The 16,274-nt window shown below is 55.0% G+C and overlaps 1 protein-coding gene across 4 annotated transcripts in view; it reads left to right on the plus strand.

Moving 5' to 3' along the window:
* The window catches only part of SLC7A1 (solute carrier family 7 member 1), an 82,923-nt gene that overhangs the window by 33,890 nt on the left and 32,759 nt on the right, over positions 1 to 16,274 (plus strand). For 2 of the 4 annotated variants that reach the window (XM_067713581.1, XM_067713582.1), the window contains 2 exons: positions 817 to 913; positions 14,103 to 14,486. In XM_067713581.1, coding sequence (XP_067569682.1) covers positions 14,117 to 14,486 — 370 coding nt within the window. In that variant the 5' untranslated portion in view covers positions 817 to 913; positions 14,103 to 14,116. Of the gene's footprint in view, positions 1 to 816; positions 914 to 12,634; positions 14,487 to 16,274 lie in introns of those variants that run through there. The other 2 variants (XM_067713583.1, XR_010937005.1) reach the window with 2 other exon arrangements.

Below are 16,274 nucleotides of genomic sequence, written 5' to 3' on the forward strand. Positions count from 1 at the left end.
TGCAGAGTCATATGCAGGAAGCTTGGCTAAAGCACGCCAGCTCCTGGGTGGGTGAGCGCGTGAGCCTGTGTAGAGTAGGAACCCCGCAGTTGGGAAAACAGAGGACTTTATATGCCACTCGTCCAGGAGGTTCTTCCTGGATGCCCCTGTAAGGAGTGACCGTCACCGCATTCATTCCTTCTGGGACTGCAGGCCGCTCCCCCGGCACGTGGTGACAGAGCACGCCCCGCGTCAGAGCAGCGTGTGGCCCACCTGAAGTCACGGGCAGGTGGCTGCCCAGGGCCCGCAAGGGTGGTGCACTAGTGCCGTGTGCTCTGCGCTGGTGCCCTGACACTGCAAGCGCCGGCAAGGACAGGAGAGCGGCCGGTCACACCGACTGGAGCCCCGCGTTCCCTGGAGGACGCAGCTGAGGCTTTCTGCCCCTGCTGACCTCAGTTCTCAGTGCCAGCGTCAGGAGAGCGCTCGCTCCCCGGGCTGGCCCCTCGCAGGGCCGCAGAGCGCGCACAGCTCCACCTCTGTGTCCTGGATGTGTGGGCGTAGCCTGTCTGGAAGATGCTTTGCTGTCGTCCTTACTTAGATATGACCCCACGTTTGTAGCGGTGGCGGGGTAGAACCTCTGGTTTGGAGGCCGTCTGGTCTGGTTTCCCATCTTCTCCCCAGCGGTGCTCCCTGCGTGCTGCTCTGTCCACGTGGTGGGACCTCGTCTGCCTTCCGGATGCTGAGCTAAACAGAATCTTTCCTCCCTGCGATGGCCGCAGGCTTGGAGGTTCTGGGGTCAAAACAGATGGAGTCTAACGTCTCTTCCTTGCCTCCCAGGAGCCTGCAGCCCCGTCTCGTCCCTCCTGAGACGTCTTCGCTCCAGGACCCAGGGATCCTCGGGTGACAAGGTGACAGTCCTCACGCCATAGTCCAGGTACGGTCTGCCTGTCAGCACCCCGGCAGGGGAGTCTGCTCTTTTTTGCTGGAATGTTACTCATTTAGGGCTTTCGCTGGCCGCTGGCTTTTTAAGTTAACTGATAACTAAGCCCTAAGTTGTCTTTTTTTTTTTTTAATTAATTTATTTATTCATTTTTGACTGTGTTGGGTCTTCGTTTCTGTGCGAGGGCTTTCTCTAGTTGTGGCGAGCGGGGGCCACTCTTCATTGCGGTGCACGGGCCTCTCACTATCTCGGCCTCTCTTGTTGTGGAGCACAGGCTCCAGACGCGCAGGCTCAGTAGTTGCGGCTCACGGGCCCAGTTGCTCCGCGGCATGTGGGATCTTCCCGGACCAGGGCTCGAACCTGTGTCCCCTGCATCGGCAGGCGGACTCTCAACCACTGCGCCACCAGGGAAGCCCCCCTAAGTTGTCTTTTTAATGTCTCACTGCCGCGCCCATCCAGCTCTTCCGTCCCATTGACTCACCAGGAAAGGTTTGTCTTTTCACTCTAATGGGTTCTTGAATTCTCACCTGCACTTCTGCTTCGTACAGACCTCTTAACATCCTGCGACAGCAAGGCGTTCGGTGCAGGGCTCCGTGGGGAGAAGGTGTCCCCTCACTCCGGGCACCGCCTGGTCTGCAGCCCTTGGAGGGACTGTGCCCCGTGGGCGGCCACAGAGCCTCGGCCGTGATGCATCTGCTCCGTGTCTGCCTTTGACTCTGGGAGACTTTGCGGTTTCTCAAGGTCAAGGGCCAGCTCCACTTTCCATTCTGCTCCCAAGCTTCTTGTCTTGCTCCTGTGCCTCTCACTCCTCTGCTTGTCACTCTTGTCCTTAAGAATTCTCCTGTAGCTCATTCTTGGGTTTAGGGGCTATAACGACCCGCTGTAGGTCGGTGTATTTCGGGCTGGTCCTTGCAGCCCTGGAGTCCTGGGCAGGGGCGGGGCACAGGAGCAGGCATGGAGGGCGGGGAAGGTCAAGGCCAGCAGGGGGGCTGCTCACCCCTTGTCCCTTTACATAAGAGCGGGTCCCCCTTCCCCTGATGCTTGTATTTGGGCTTAGCCTAGGGTGTAGTTTGGGGAAGGGATTCTACTAGAAAAATGCTGGAAGGCTGTTGCTCTGCTTAGGTTTTGGTTAAGAAAACAGGTTCGCTGAGTGTGGAGACGGTCATTTTCGTCACTGTTTCATTTATCACAAGGGGTTTTCAGCTCTGCACCTGGCTCCCCCGCCGCCCTGCGATCTTCCAGTCGTTTGGGGCCGTTCATGTTGTTCCTTCCGAGTGTGGAGCCGTGCTAAGAGCGCACACGCGATCAGGATCTGCAGCCCTCTGAGTCCTTCGTCAGGCGGCTTGGCGGACGTGTTGCCGGGACCTTTGCCTCACGGAGGCGCCTCGCAGGGACGGGCGGGGCTCCCCAGCTCCTCCTTCCCGAGAGGTCCACGCTCTGAGTGAGCACCTTGTTTACGAGGCTGTTGCAGCTTGTAAATGTCAGAAGCAAAGGTTCCCGGGCGCGCTTCCCCGAAGAGTCAGGTTAGATCCGTGCAGCAGGGAAGGGGGAGCGCGGCCCATCGTGAGCCTTGAGTAGCCTGGTCTCCTCCTCCTCTTCAGCACCTGTTTAGTAGAAGTGCTTAAGTGAGAGTTGTTGACGCTGCATCTCCTCCTCTCTGCTGCTCAGCCTCTCCTAGAGCCCCTTCCTCTGTTACCTGGTACCCAGGCTGCGGGGAGTGTTCACATTTGAGTGAAGAGCCTCAGGTTGCTGGCTTCTCGGGTCGGCAGGGCCGTGATGAGGTGTCTGGGGAGGCCCTGGATGGTTCCTAGTGCTTGGGCAGATCCTGAACCGTGTCTAAATCAGGGGACTTCACAGCCCACCGGCCACACCGTGACGGCGCCCTTCCTGAGTGAAGAGGCCAGGTGCCAGGTGGTGGCGGAGGTGACGTGTCTCCGGAGGGCTCGGGTCTCTGCCGCCTGTTTGTGCTCTTTGGTTTGTTGTATTGTCTTCTCCTGCCAGGAGAGCAGGGAACTTTGTTCTTTCCCTACAGCACAGGGAAGGGAGAGGCATATAGTAGGTGTCCGTCAGATAAATACTTGTTGGATGGATGGATGGCTAATTTGGCCTTTTTTCCAGGCTGCAAGCACCCTGAGAGCAGGGACAGCATAGTGCTTATCTTTGTAGCTCCTGCAAGTCCTAAAAGAGGGGCACAGGGTAGAAACACCATTTTTTAAAAGTGAAAATAATAGCTATTTAATGTACACCATTCTTGCAGAAAGAGGAAATTCCTTTCAAATCATTCCGCCTTAACCAAGAAACAATAGTTTCAGGTGAATTAAAGGTTAACTCCATCACTGAAGCAGAGAAAGTTAAAGAAACGTTGGGCTCTGGTTTTTGGGTCCTTGAAGGTTTAAAGAGAAAGTGAATGCAGACTCACTTGTTACCTCATGGCCGTCTGGACCATGGATTAGTCAGCTGTCACTGCACACACACCGCAGACTTAGGGGCCTAAGACATCTGTCTTCTCGTGGTTCATCTGGTCGGGAGTCAGAGCGTGGCTTAGCTAGCGAGGTGCCTGGAGCACCGCGAAGCTGCAGTCGGGCTGTGGACCAGGACCTGGTTCTCAGCTGAAGGCTCAGCTGGGGATGGGATCTGTGTCCGGGCTTCCTTGGGTTGTTGGCCAAATCCACGTCCTCATGGTTTTGGGACTTAGGGCCCCAGTCTCTCGCTGGCTGACTTGGAGGCCACATTGACTGCCGCTTGGGTTTTCCCAATGTGGCCACTCACTTCCTCAAGCTGGTAAGACAGAGCCTTAAATAGTGTCACATAATTGTGGGGTGACATCCCTCCCCTTTGCCAGGTTCTGTTGGGAGAGGCAAGCCCCAGCTCCCACCCCACTCCCGCTCCCACCAGGGGGAGTGGGTCACGGGCCACCTTAGACACCGTCCACCGCAGATCACCTTTCCTTGCCCCGAGAGGAGGGAGTAAATGTGCTCCCACCCGATATTCATTTTGGTGAAAAATTGTTTTGCTCCTTTCTTTTTTCCACAATGACCCATGACTTTACATCTATTAAAGGATCACAACTTCTGCAGGATCCATTTATCCTCCCAACCCACGTCGGTGTCCTCGTGCCCTCACTGGCCCCGCTGGGCAGTGGGCAGCTCCAGAGAGCTCGGATGCACTTCAGGAACGTTTCGGGTTAAGCTGCCTTTTGTGAGCTGCTTTGAGCCCAGTGGTGGCTTTGTCCCATTTTTGTATAGGAAAATGTGACCCTGAGTCTCAGGTGACTGATGCGGCTGTGAACTTCTAGGAAGAAGGCAGGCGCCCTCTTCGTGGGGCTTTCTGTGCAGTGGGGCATGTAGAGAGCATTACTTGGGGCATAAGTTGCAACTTCTATTTTCAGCCTTTAAGACTTCCTTAAAGACGATAGGAGAAGTCTGTGCTGTGTTTCCTCGTTCTCTGATGATGTGGGTTCTAAGTGTCACTAAGTGGGACCAGAGAAGGGAGAATTTCAGGTCACTGCAGTCCGGATATTGAACGTTGGCTTATGGCGAGGCCCTGGGGTCCCGTTCGGGTGACATTCTGGGGGGACAGCCTGTCCTTAAGGTTATTGCACTGGAGCGTCCATTACAGCAGAGCTGGGGGCTCTGCCTGTGACGTATGGTGTACACACGGTCCATCCGACGTGCAGGAAAACAGCCGCTTCACACTCAGCACCACCGGCCAGCTCTGGTCTCGTGTCCAGCGCTCTGGGCTGCTCTCTCCGTCTCGGGCTCAGCCTTATCCTCTGGTCCACTCTCTCCTGGCCCTTGATCACTCGGTCCTGCATTCCCGTATTCACAGGCCCTCGTGCAACTGGCCCTTTGCTTCCGATGCCTCACAGTGACTTGGGCTAAACGGCATCACGTTCTCTGTAACGGAGGCGTTCTGTTACCACCCACTGGACGTGTCCTCTAGGTGTGTGACGTGAGAGAAAACCTTGTGGCAGGAAAACAGGTGAGGTGGCGAGCCACGAGGGAGGCCGTGGTGTTTCTTTCAAATCGTAAATGCTTTTCTCTTGGGGGTGAGTGTCTGAAGTTTTGGCCACCAGTGAAAGTAGGTTGCCAGTACGCCAGCAAGACCCATCATAAAACATGCATTTCCTACTAGGGTTATTCCTGCAGGGCGCACCCCACCCCGCGCAGATAATCCCCATGGTAACCAGGGCGTGGGTGCTGGGAATAGTTCAGGGCTCTTCGGGGAGAAAGCAGGGACGGGGAACAAATGCTGGTGCATATGAGAGAATATAGCGTTTGCTTGCGCAAGGGGCTTCGTTAGTTGGATTAAAATACCTGCTCAAAGGTAACACATCGATTTGCTACCCAGGTACAGAAGGCCGCTACCCTCTAGTCTGTCCTGCACGAGACCTGATTAATCCTCCCGGTGTATGTTGTTGATGCCCTTCCTCTGCATCTCGAGTGTGAATCCCTCAGCTGCCCACCCGTGACTTTCCTAGGTGCACGGCCCTGGCCGGTCCAGCTCCCCACACCCCGGCCCAGCCTCACCTGTGCAGTCTGGCCAGGGTCACCTGCGGCGCAGTGGGCCTGAGCTTCGTCTCCCAGGCAGGTCAGGGTGTGACCTGCTGAAAGGTGGGAGGTGAACCTTAAAATTCACGTATGTCCCGCACAGTGCATAGCACAGAAACACGGATCTACAAGTTCCTCTCTCCCAGCTTTGGAATAACCTATGAACCACTTGGTTTTTCCTAAACCTGTGCTGGTTTCTGGTGAGGACGAAATGACCTCGTGTGTGTGTCTGGCGAAGAGCTGGTGTGTGTAGAGCAGTGCTGGTTTCCAGTGGACCCCAGCTCCCCAAGAGTCTCTTCTCCAGCTCAGTTTTGGGAAACTGTCCCTGATTTTTCACACCTTCTTTACTTTTGAACCAGTGCATTTTCTGGAAATGCCGAGTTTTTTCAGAGTTGCTTGTGACGGTGGGAAGACTGGGGGAAGGGAGGAAATTACAGGCGTTTGGGGATTAAGGTAGGCGCAGGCTTACGGGTAAATCGGTGTGCTGCCTGGGTGTGTTAGGGTTTGTTGAGTGAGTAACTGAGTACATGGAAGAAGAACGGTCTGACTGTGCAGCGGAATTAGATCAGCCTGGCAGGAACCCCCTGCCTGCTCTGGTTCCAGATGCCAGGTGTCCTGGGGCATTTTGAAAGAGGACGTTTCTAGAAGGAGCCACTGAAAACTAATTGACCTTTCAGGATGCCTCAGAGGCCTAGAGAATTGAAGAGGCAATGTTCTGAGAGTTAGTCTGAGTCCTGTCTTAGGGGAAATGTATTTCAGACATTTCTTTTCCATTTGAGATTGGAGAGCCAGTTCGGTAATGGTCGTCAAGGCCCAGGTGAAGTGCTCACAGTTCACAGGCGCACGACCTGATGAAGCTCAGGGCCGGGCCCCTGTGGACCCTGCGCTGGAGGGCCGAGGCGACGAGTCTCCCCCTGGACCCTCCCCCCAGAGTTTGTACGTCGCTCGGTTTCACGTCGCTGTGAACCAGGGAGAGAACTTTGTTTTCTTTACATCCTGGAGAATAAGTCTGGCTAAGGCATGTGTCAGAGGAGCTCGGAGCTCCTGACGGGACTCGCATTTCTGTTGTAACGTGTTTCTGCACACAACACCGGGCATGTGTCCTGATAAAGCGTGGCCTCCCTAGTGATGGAAATGCCGTCCAGAGACATAAAGACTCTCTAATCACACACATCCTGCTGGCTTGAGGAGGAAACGTTTCCAGATTGTGTCTGGTTTTCATGAAGAAGGACTTGCTGGATCTTCCGCCGGCTGCTCGGCGCTTGTCATTCTTGGATTTGGGTAAACAGTGTTGGAAAGTAGTGTGGTTAAGTAGGCAGCATTCACAGCGTCTGGCGAGGTGTTAGTTCGTGACTGCCTTGTGGCGGGAACGCAGAGCTGCCGGGAGTGTGTGCCCCCTGCTTCTGTGAGGCAGAGGCGACGGGCAGGTGCTGAGACTGAAAAGGGAAGGAGCAGTGCTGGCTCGGCACTGGAGGGATTTTCCTCTCAGCGTGCTTATCGTTACCTCATTTAGTCCTCGTGAGCTCCTGCACGGGCAGGGCCGCAGGGCCACCCCATCTTTCAGATGTGGAAACTGAGGCCCCAGCCACGCGGACTAGTTTAACACAAGGAACCTGAGCCTCACGAAAGCCCTGGGCAGAGGGGACAGGGACTCCAGCTGTCCCCACAGTGGAGCGGGGTGGGCTGGGGGTGGGACACCCCCCATGATGGGAGGGGCCGTCCGGAACTATTTCAAGGCTTCATAGACCAGACTACGCCGCTTGGGTTAGATTTTAACCCAACTAGCATCTTCTTGCCTGTGTGTTCATTTAGAGAAACAGAACCGAGCTCCTTGGTGAATCACACCCTTAAATATCCAGCTAATAAGATCTCCTTCGATGGACAGACCCTCGTTAGTCGTTGATGGTCACGCCGAGTGTATGACCTAAGATGAAGGACGGAAAAACAGCCCGTGTCCTGTTAGTTTCCTGAATTTAAGTCAGCGATAGGACTGCGTGTGTGCTGTGGGCACTCTACGTGTTACCGGTCCCATAAGCACTGCTGGGGGGACGGAGGGTGACTAGATGGGGCCCTGCAGTGGGACGTGTGGATGCTCCACCCCACGATGGGGGACCGCTCCCCCTGGCCATTAGCTGTGCCATCTGTCCCCCCTTCTTTCTTTCTTTCTTTTTTTTTTTTTTTTTTTTTTTCCGGTACGCGGGCCCCTCACTGTTGTGGCCTCTCCCGTTGCGGAGCACAGGCTCCGGACGCGCAGGCTCAGCGGCCACGGCTCACGGGCCCAGCCGCTCCGTGGCATGTGGGATCTTCCCGGACCGGGGCACGAACCCGTATCCCCTGCATCGGCAGGCGGCCTCTCAACCACTGCGCCACCAGGGAAGCCCCCCCTTTCTTTCTTACACAGCCTCTCTCCCCCCCAGCACACCCCCAGGACCCAGGAGATCCTAATTCAGAGGACAGCTCAAAGCTCTGGAGGCAGTAAGATGTGGGTCTGAGCCCCGACTCCATCTTTGATTGGCTTGCTTGCCCTCCACCAGGTGACCTGGGAGAACTTCACAGAAGTCACTTGATCTGTGCTGGGCCGGCATCGTTAGTTTAAAAACTGTCCCCACGGGACTCTGATGGGCGGCCAGGGTTGGGAATGACTGAGTTCTAGTCTGCCTGGGTCCCCCTATTTCCAGAATGCAAAGTATTGCCTGCTGGATATGGTGATGTGAGAATTAAATAAGGTCATTTATGTAAAGGAGCTTCCCTTTGGCTGGTGCCCCCACGTGTTAGCTGTTGCTGTTGTTTTTCGCTTTAGGAAGTAACGCATCTCACTGCCATAGATGACATGGCAAGTATAGAAAAGATCCGGAAGGTAGTCTCAGTTAATATCTTGGTATTTACACCCCACCTCCACTTATCCTCATCGGGATCATACCATGTAGTTTTTAATTTGACGTTTTCCCACGGTACGAGAACTACTGAAGACACTCACTGTCTGCACCCCATCTGGTAGCGGATTCGTACCTGGACGATCTCGCTCTAGGCCCCGAGCTGGTGCCGCATCCTTGCTCCCAGCCTGGGATTGTCTGCTTGGGCCTCTGCAAGGCGCGATCGCGGGAGATGGGACCGCTTCGGCCCCCGGGCCACACGGGGTTCCCTGCCCCTCAGTGGCTTGGTGCCTGGCCCACAGGGGGCGCTGTGCCCGTGGTCAGCGGTTCCAGTTCCCTGTGGCATCCCTGCATTGGAATCTGCCCCTGGAAGCTGCTCTGCGGGGTGGGTGCGTGCCTGAGCTGGACCCCAGGGCCGCCCTCCTGGGCCTGGTGGCTGGGAGTTAGGACTGAGGTGCAGAACATACCTGCCGTAGTTTACGGGACCTCAGAGGCCTCTGGCGCGTCCTGCAGTTCGTTCTGTTGAATCGGTAGGAAGGGTCAGCCCGGGGGCAGGGGTCCTGGGGATTGGCTTTCTGGTAAGGCCGAGGATGGTGGGCCTTGTGCCCCCCATGCCGGTGGAGACCACATTACCTATTGGTTGTGGATTTCAGCCAAGCACAAAGTGTCTTCAGTGGAAGCAGAGACAGGCCCAAGCGCCTTGCGGGCTTTAGGCCTCTGTCCTCGCTGGGTGGAGTGGACCTTTTCTTCCCCGTGGAGGTGGTGGTCTTTGAGACGGACCGTTAAGCCTGGTCCCACACCCCTCTTCAGGAGCCCCATCACCCCTCGGCCCGGCCCTGACGCTCTGCTTCCTGGGCTGGGACCGGGTTTATGCTTTTCCCTAAACCTGGCCGTGTCAGCACAGGGCATCTTAACAGCTGTGAGATCTGCGAATTTTGGAGGAATTCAGTTTTATCCTCAGCATGGCCGTGCTGCCTGGGGTCAGACAAGTGTAGATCTTGAGGGACTTTAAGAGAGACTCTGGGTCCTGGAGGCAGACAGGCTCCTGCTGCCCATTGAGGACGTGGGGTGTGAGCCGGCCGGCCCCTGTCACCCACCGCAGACCTTCCCCGCTGTGTTGTCCCCTCCCCCCCATCCCCCCTGTGCTTTTCGTTCCCTTCTGTTGTTTCCTTCCCTCCTTCCACGTGCCCACACGTTGGGTCTCCATCAGCATTGGCTGGTCCCCTCCACGCCACAGTTTTTTTTTTAACTTTAAGCTCTTGCACCTGGTCCTCCTGACATCTGGGGGCTGTGAATCTGGCTTGGAGAAGAACTTCCTTCAACTCAGATTTTGTTCCTTGCCGTGAGTCTCCGTCCCCATGATGGCCCATGTCCCGAAACGCTTTTTTTGGACCCCCTTGGACCACATCTGGTTGAGAGGGCCCTGTCGTGGGCCCTCTGCTCCCTTCCTTGTGAAACCTGCATGCGCTCTAGAGCCTTGTGGGCTCCTGGGGGGAGTCCCCCACGTGGCCGTAGGAGCGCTGAAGTGAGTTTGCTGACTCGTCGGCCCCCCGGTCTGTGTGTCCCACAGGTGAGCGCCCTAGCGAGGACCTACTTTCTCTAGCCCGGGACACGTGTGGACCACGGTGCATCATTCTCCCACGGGAAGGGCAGATGTCACTCTAGGTGGCTCCCATGTCTGGGACCGTTGTAAAGATCGCTTAAAGGAAAAGCACAAGTATGGGCAATAAAATTTCAATATTAAGACTTTCCCCAAAGGATTTATGAACTTAGTGTCTACCGCAGCCTACGTCTGACCTCTTCCCCTCCCTCCCACGAGCCATTAAGCGGACTTTTTCAGTGATGGGACTGTCATGACGTTTGAGAGTAAAAAAAAATCATCCAGTTCCCACTTGCCCACCTTTGTCAGACGCCTTGAACACAGCATCTTTATCTCTGCAGTCGGGACCATTGGTCACTTGGCTCCTATTGCTATATAGTGATCACCAGAATAAAACTTGGGGTTAGAAATTCTGTGGGAAAGGGGCAGATTTTCTTTGCTTTTCTGAGAGGATAACACATAAGGTAAGTGCTCTTTAATAATAAATGAATCGGGAGGAAGACAGAGCTGAGGCTCTTGCTGTTACAGGATTTCTGTCAAAAACTGAAAGTGTAGGTGTCGACTGTTGCACAAATTCCTCCCCACGTGAGAGGGTAACGTAATTTCCAGATAATCCTTTCCAAGTATTTGGTGACTGCGTAAATCCCAGCAGCAGGAAGTCCGCGTGACCCTGACGTTGCCGGTGTTGACGTGCTTAGATGGGTTTCACACGGAGAAGTTTCATTTGGTCTCACTGCTGGCTGAGTGCCCACCTTAGGAGTCCAGGCGTGAATGAGTCGTGCCGTAATGTGTACAAAATGCCGCCAGGCGATGCCACCCGGAGAACAGTTTTTGCACGACTCCCAAGGAGACAGAAAGGACATTTCTTTAAAATAAACCTGAACAAGGTTAGCGAGCATCTCATTTTCTCCCACCCTGGAAAGTAGAAACAGCGTACTTGCATTTTCCTCGTTCTCAGCGCTGGGCCTCAGCAGCTGCGTTTCTGTGCCAGTGGCTTCCAAGGAAGTTGGGTTTGCCCTTTCCCCAGACAGCAGGGAGCTCCGAGGAAGTAACCAAGGTGGAACTAACGGGCCCTCCTGTGCTCCCGTCCACTGGCACCCGGAGCACTTCCCTCCGGCTCCTGTGAGGGAGGAACAGCCCAGGACCCTTCGTGAGGAACGGGGGCGCTGTGTCCCTGCTTAGAAGTCCACTGCCTCCCTGGAGTCTCGGTTTGTGGGCTCCACCAAGAAGTCCCGTTCACATACGGTTGAAAACCTGCGTCTAAAATCGGTATCTAAATTTACAGAATTTGATGCCCCGCCCCCTTTATTTTGAAGATGGTGCGGGGGCCCCCCAGGGTTAGTGAGTGGGTTCTTGGAGAGGGTGTCCGCCTGTGCCGGTGATACCACCCAGGGGCATGTGGCACACGCACTGCAGCTGCGCGTCCAGGGGGGTCATTCCGGCCTAAAGTGAGGTCACCGGGCTCTCGGTAAAGTATCCCCAGGCTCTAGTGTGCCCCTCGCCAGGCGTCCCAGTCGGGTCACTCCGGCAGCTCTTGCTTCTGCTCCAGACGGCAGCACATCTGGAAAGGCGTGTGCGCTGTGGACCCAGCCCTTGCAAAGAGCCCAGGGCACAGCGTGTCTGGTCGTTCAGAGGGAGGCAGGTGCCTCCTGGGCCCTGGGGTTACTTTCCTCTGTGAAGCTGAGGAAAGAAAACGCTATTTAACTGCACTGTCTTTGCTTTGCACTTGGTTTAGGGGAGAGAATCCGTCTGTTATGAACCAACGACTACATCTAGGAGAGGACGCGAGCAGGTCAGCGCTCTCTCCAAATGTCAGTCCCATTTACCAGGCAAGTTGGAAACAATGCCAGTAACCGGGAGCTTTCACACTCCGCTCCCCTTGAAGGTTCCTGGCTTCTTAAAATACTCCCCTCCCTCCCCAAGATGATGCTGAGCAGTTGTGTGCCGCATCTTCACACATTCCTCTTCTGCTAAGGGTTGTGTTGAAATGGTGCATCTGCCCTTTTGACTTGTTATCCAAGCAGTGGTTTAGTAAAGGCTTTGCTGTTGTTCACAGCCTGACCTGAATGAATCCAGGTAAATCCTGGGAGGAAGAAAGGGAAAGGCAGGCCCGGGAGGACTCGCGCCCTGGGCTCCCCGGACAGCACCGGAGCCCCGGCAGGTCCTCACTGCCCGACCGAGCATCGGCAGCTGGCCCGTGAGTGGCCGGAAACCCCCCGGGCGCCATTGCTCCTTTGCGTGTCTCCTGGTCTGTCCCTGCCCTCTCAGCTCTTATCAGCCCCTGTGTCTGTGATTTTCCTGCTCCACTGCTGTTCCACTAACAAGGTCTTTTTCCCTCATTTCCTCCCACTTCCTCCCCACCTCACTGACGGTGATATCATTTCCCGCCCCCCACCCCCGCCAACGCCAGACCCAGATGTGGAGCCACCCCCGCACCTTCCGAGCTCGTGACCCTGTCTGACACTGGGTGTCTGAGTTGTTTTCCCTCGTCTTTACGAGAAGGAGGTCGGATCGGATGAGTTGATTGCCCACTCTAGCTAAAAACTGAGTCTTGAGAAACTTTATCTCTCCTCTTGGCCTGGCAGAGAGGACCATCCACTGGTCCCTCTGTGACCGGGAGCCGGCCAGTGACATGACCCACGGGGGCCTGGCCTGAGGCTGGGAGGGGGCGGGGCCACAAGGGTGTGGGCGGGCGGTCCAGGGCGCCAGGTGGTTGGGTGTGGACTTGGCTGGACCTGCTGTCTCCATTCAGACCGTTTTGCTTTCCAGTGACTTGCTTACAGCAAAGGTAGGTCAGTAAATACCAATGGATCATAAAGATGAATTTTTAGGAGCTAAAAGTCATGGTGATAGCTTATCTCTGCGGATGCTGTTGTCTGAAAACTATCTTAGCACACGTTTACAGATTTATAGGAAGGCCTGAAGCTAGTACAGAGAGTGCCCACGTGCCCCGCACCCACTTTTCTCTCTGGTTAACATCTTACACTAGTGTGGTATTTTAGTTACGATTAACGAGCCGATATTGATACAGCGAAGTCCACACTTTATTCAGACCGTCTTAGTTTTCCCTGCCATCCTCCTTCTGTTCCGGGATCCCATCCCCTCCCACGTGACGTGTGGCGTCCTGTCTCCTTGGGCTCCCCCTGCTCGAGACGGTTCTCCGACCTTCCTTGTTTTCGATGACTCCTGACGATTGGTCAGGTGTTTCGAAGAGAGTTCGTCTCGCCTGTGATTTGTCTGATCTTTTTCTCAGGGTTAGCCTGGGCTTATGGGTTTGGGGAGGAGGCTGTCAGAGGTAAAGGCCCTTCTTATCACATCATATGGTCAACTATAACTTGTCACTGTTGATGTCGACCTTGGCCACCTGGCCGGGGCCGTGTCTGTCAGCGTTTAAATCACTGTCCTGGGATGCTGTTCACGGTGTGGGTGGCCTCCTGGGACCCCCACTGGGTGTGTCCCGTGTGAGAGTCGGAGGCCGGGAGCCGTGTGTGCACGGGGGCCCCCTCTTGGCGTGTGATCAGGAGTGCATCACACAGCACTTGGGGCCAACATTTTGGTCCAGGGAAGTGCTTCCCCGGGTAGTGACGGTTACAAGGAGCCCTAACTTGTTAGCAATTCAGCGCTTTTCTGCTCTGGACCTAACTCTGTGTTACAGTGGAGGCGGCCTGACCCCTGCCGTCTCAGAGGATCCCAGGAAGGTCTCTAAACGGCGTTGTCATTGCTACTCAAGGCCTCTGGGTCCTAATAATTAAATTAAAATGTGGTTTGGTTTTCTTTCCCCAGCAGCCCACTTGGAATGGCGTCTTGCCTTTCCTGGCAAATCGCACGGTTATTGAGGGCAGGGACGACGTCCTCAATGTGTGCCTCTCGTGCTCCTTCTGCCCGTAGGAGGCTCTTGGTTAAGAACTGAAATCAGTGTGGAGGCTCAGTGACCGGAGCCCAGTCGGCCGGCGCGTGGGCCTCCGGGCGTTTCTCCCGCTGGTTACGCCTGAGACCGGGAAGCCGTGGGTGGGTGTTGTGACCGCGGGCCGTGGAATCGTGACGTGCGAGGCCTTAGCTGTAGATGACGGCACGGGCGCACCTCGCCGTCCGGCTGTGATGAAGGGTTGATGGTGAGAGCGGGGCGACGCTGACACACACTTTGTTCTTTCTCTCGGCAGGTTTGAGCCGCAGGATGGGGTGCAAGGCGCTGGTGGGCGTCGGGCAGCAGATGCTGCGGCGGAAGGTGGTGGACTGCAGCTGGGAGGAGAGCCGGCTGTCCCGCTGCCTCAACACGTTCGACCTGGTGGCGCTGGGGGTGGGCAGCACGCTGGGGGCCGGCGTCTACGTGCTGGCCGGGGCCGTGGCCCGGGAGAACGCGGGGCCCGCCATCGTCATCTCCTTCCTGGTGGCCGCGCTGGCCTCCGTGCTGGCCGGCCTCTGCTACGGCGAGTTTGGCGCTCGGGTCCCCAAGACAGGCTCGGCCTACCTCTACAGCTACGTCACCGTGGGTGAGCTCTGGGCTTTCATCACCGGCTGGAACCTCATCCTCTCCTACATCATCGGTAGGTCCGGGAGGCCCGGAGCCTGCCCCCTGCCGCCTCGGCTGTTCCCACCCCAGCCGTGGGCCGCGCCCCGCTCGGCTCCCTAGACACACAGTCTGGCGCCTCCCCGGCACCTGCGCCTCGCTGAACTGCTACACACTTTCCCTTTTCCTCTAACGCAAGGCGGAGGCCACCCTCGGGCATCACTGCCCTTGCTTTTTAATGATCAAGTACATGGGATGACCTTAGTGGGGACAAGCCAGGCCAGCAAGGAGGGCAGTCCTGTTAGCACGACAGACACAGAATCAGTAGGGTGTTTGTATCTAGTTAAAAAGGACGTAGTCTCTTTCAGTATTTTTTTTCTGATTACTTGAGTAAATACATCACTGATACAGAAAAATTTAGGAAATGAAGAAGAGCGCAAAGAAGAAAGTGGAAATTACCCACTCTGACAGCCTGGAGAAATTAATTCTCTTATTCATTCATCCTTTCAGCGAACGTTTATCAGGTACCTCCTCTGTGCCCGGCATCCCGCTCAATGTTAGACCCTGTGGAGGAGCAGGGTGACCTCCGTTCACAGAGTTTAGGGATGTAACACGGTTAATATTTTTGTGAACCTGAATGTATATTTTTCTGTCTAGCGTGTCTCTGTACTTGTAAAACAATATATAGTGTACATTTTTCATAGCGTTAGTTATTTTTCCATAGTAATATTCTTTTTTTTCTTTCTGTACGTTTATTTATTTTATTTTTGGCTGCGTTGGGTCTTCATTGCTGTGCGCAGGCTTCAGTAGTTGTGTCACACGGGCTCAGTAGTTGTGGCTTGCGGGCTCTAGAGCACAGGCTCGGTAGTTGTGGCGCACAGGCTTAGTTGCTCCGCGGCATGTGGGATCGTCCCGGACCAGGGCTCGAACCCGTGTCCCCTGCCTTGACAGGTGGATTCTTAACCACTGTGCCACCAGGGAAGCCCCACAGTAATATTCTTGATGATGTACCATTATATAGATTTATATACAGATAATTGATTGGGTGCCTTTGTGGGGTATTTAGATTGTTTCCAGCTGTGTTGTTGTTATAAATAGTAACTTAATGACTTTGGCATAAAAAAGAAAAAGCTGTGCTTTTTCCTTTAAAATGGTCTAAGAAGCAGAATGTCTGGGTCAGCGGGCCTGCGTATCTTCAAGGCCTGTGTTGCCTGCGATCCTCCTGACGGCCAAGGGCCCCTTTTCCTCACGTCCTTGCTGACTCTGGACTTGGCGTCAGCGTTAGAAACAACCAACCAACAAACGAAAACACCAAAAACATAGTCTTTTCTGTTCGATAGGTTTCAGTGTTATTCTCTTTATGTTATTTGTATTTTGATTACAGCCGAAGCTGAATACATCCACTTAAAAGAAACAAACGGCTGAATGTCAGAATAACTGAAGGATACGAGTGGCCGGTTCGCAAACAGAAATAATACAAATGGCCACTAACTGTTCCAGTTCTGCTTTAGCTCTTTGAAGTAATATCAGAAAACCGGGGCGTGGGATGCGTTGAACCCCGTGGGCCCCGCTGGCTCCCGTGCCTGCCCTCTGGGAAGCCGTGTGTGGTGCTGGGCCTCCGCCTGGGCTCCGCCAGGCTCCCTGGGCGACACCCTCCCTTTCTTTCCAGCACCTGCCGAGAGCTTACTCTTCTGGGTTGGAAAATAAAATTCCTAATCACGTTTTTCTCAGTGCAGCACCAAAACTTGCAACCATACACGTCCTTACAAGCTGCAGCCTCTCGGTGGGAACGCAGCTATTTTAAAGGGGCCGTTATGTTTCCAGA

Source organism: Pseudorca crassidens, chromosome 18, assembly GCF_039906515.1.
Source record: "Pseudorca crassidens isolate mPseCra1 chromosome 18, mPseCra1.hap1, whole genome shotgun sequence".
NCBI classification, from domain to species: Eukaryota; Metazoa; Chordata; class Mammalia; order Artiodactyla; family Delphinidae; genus Pseudorca; species Pseudorca crassidens.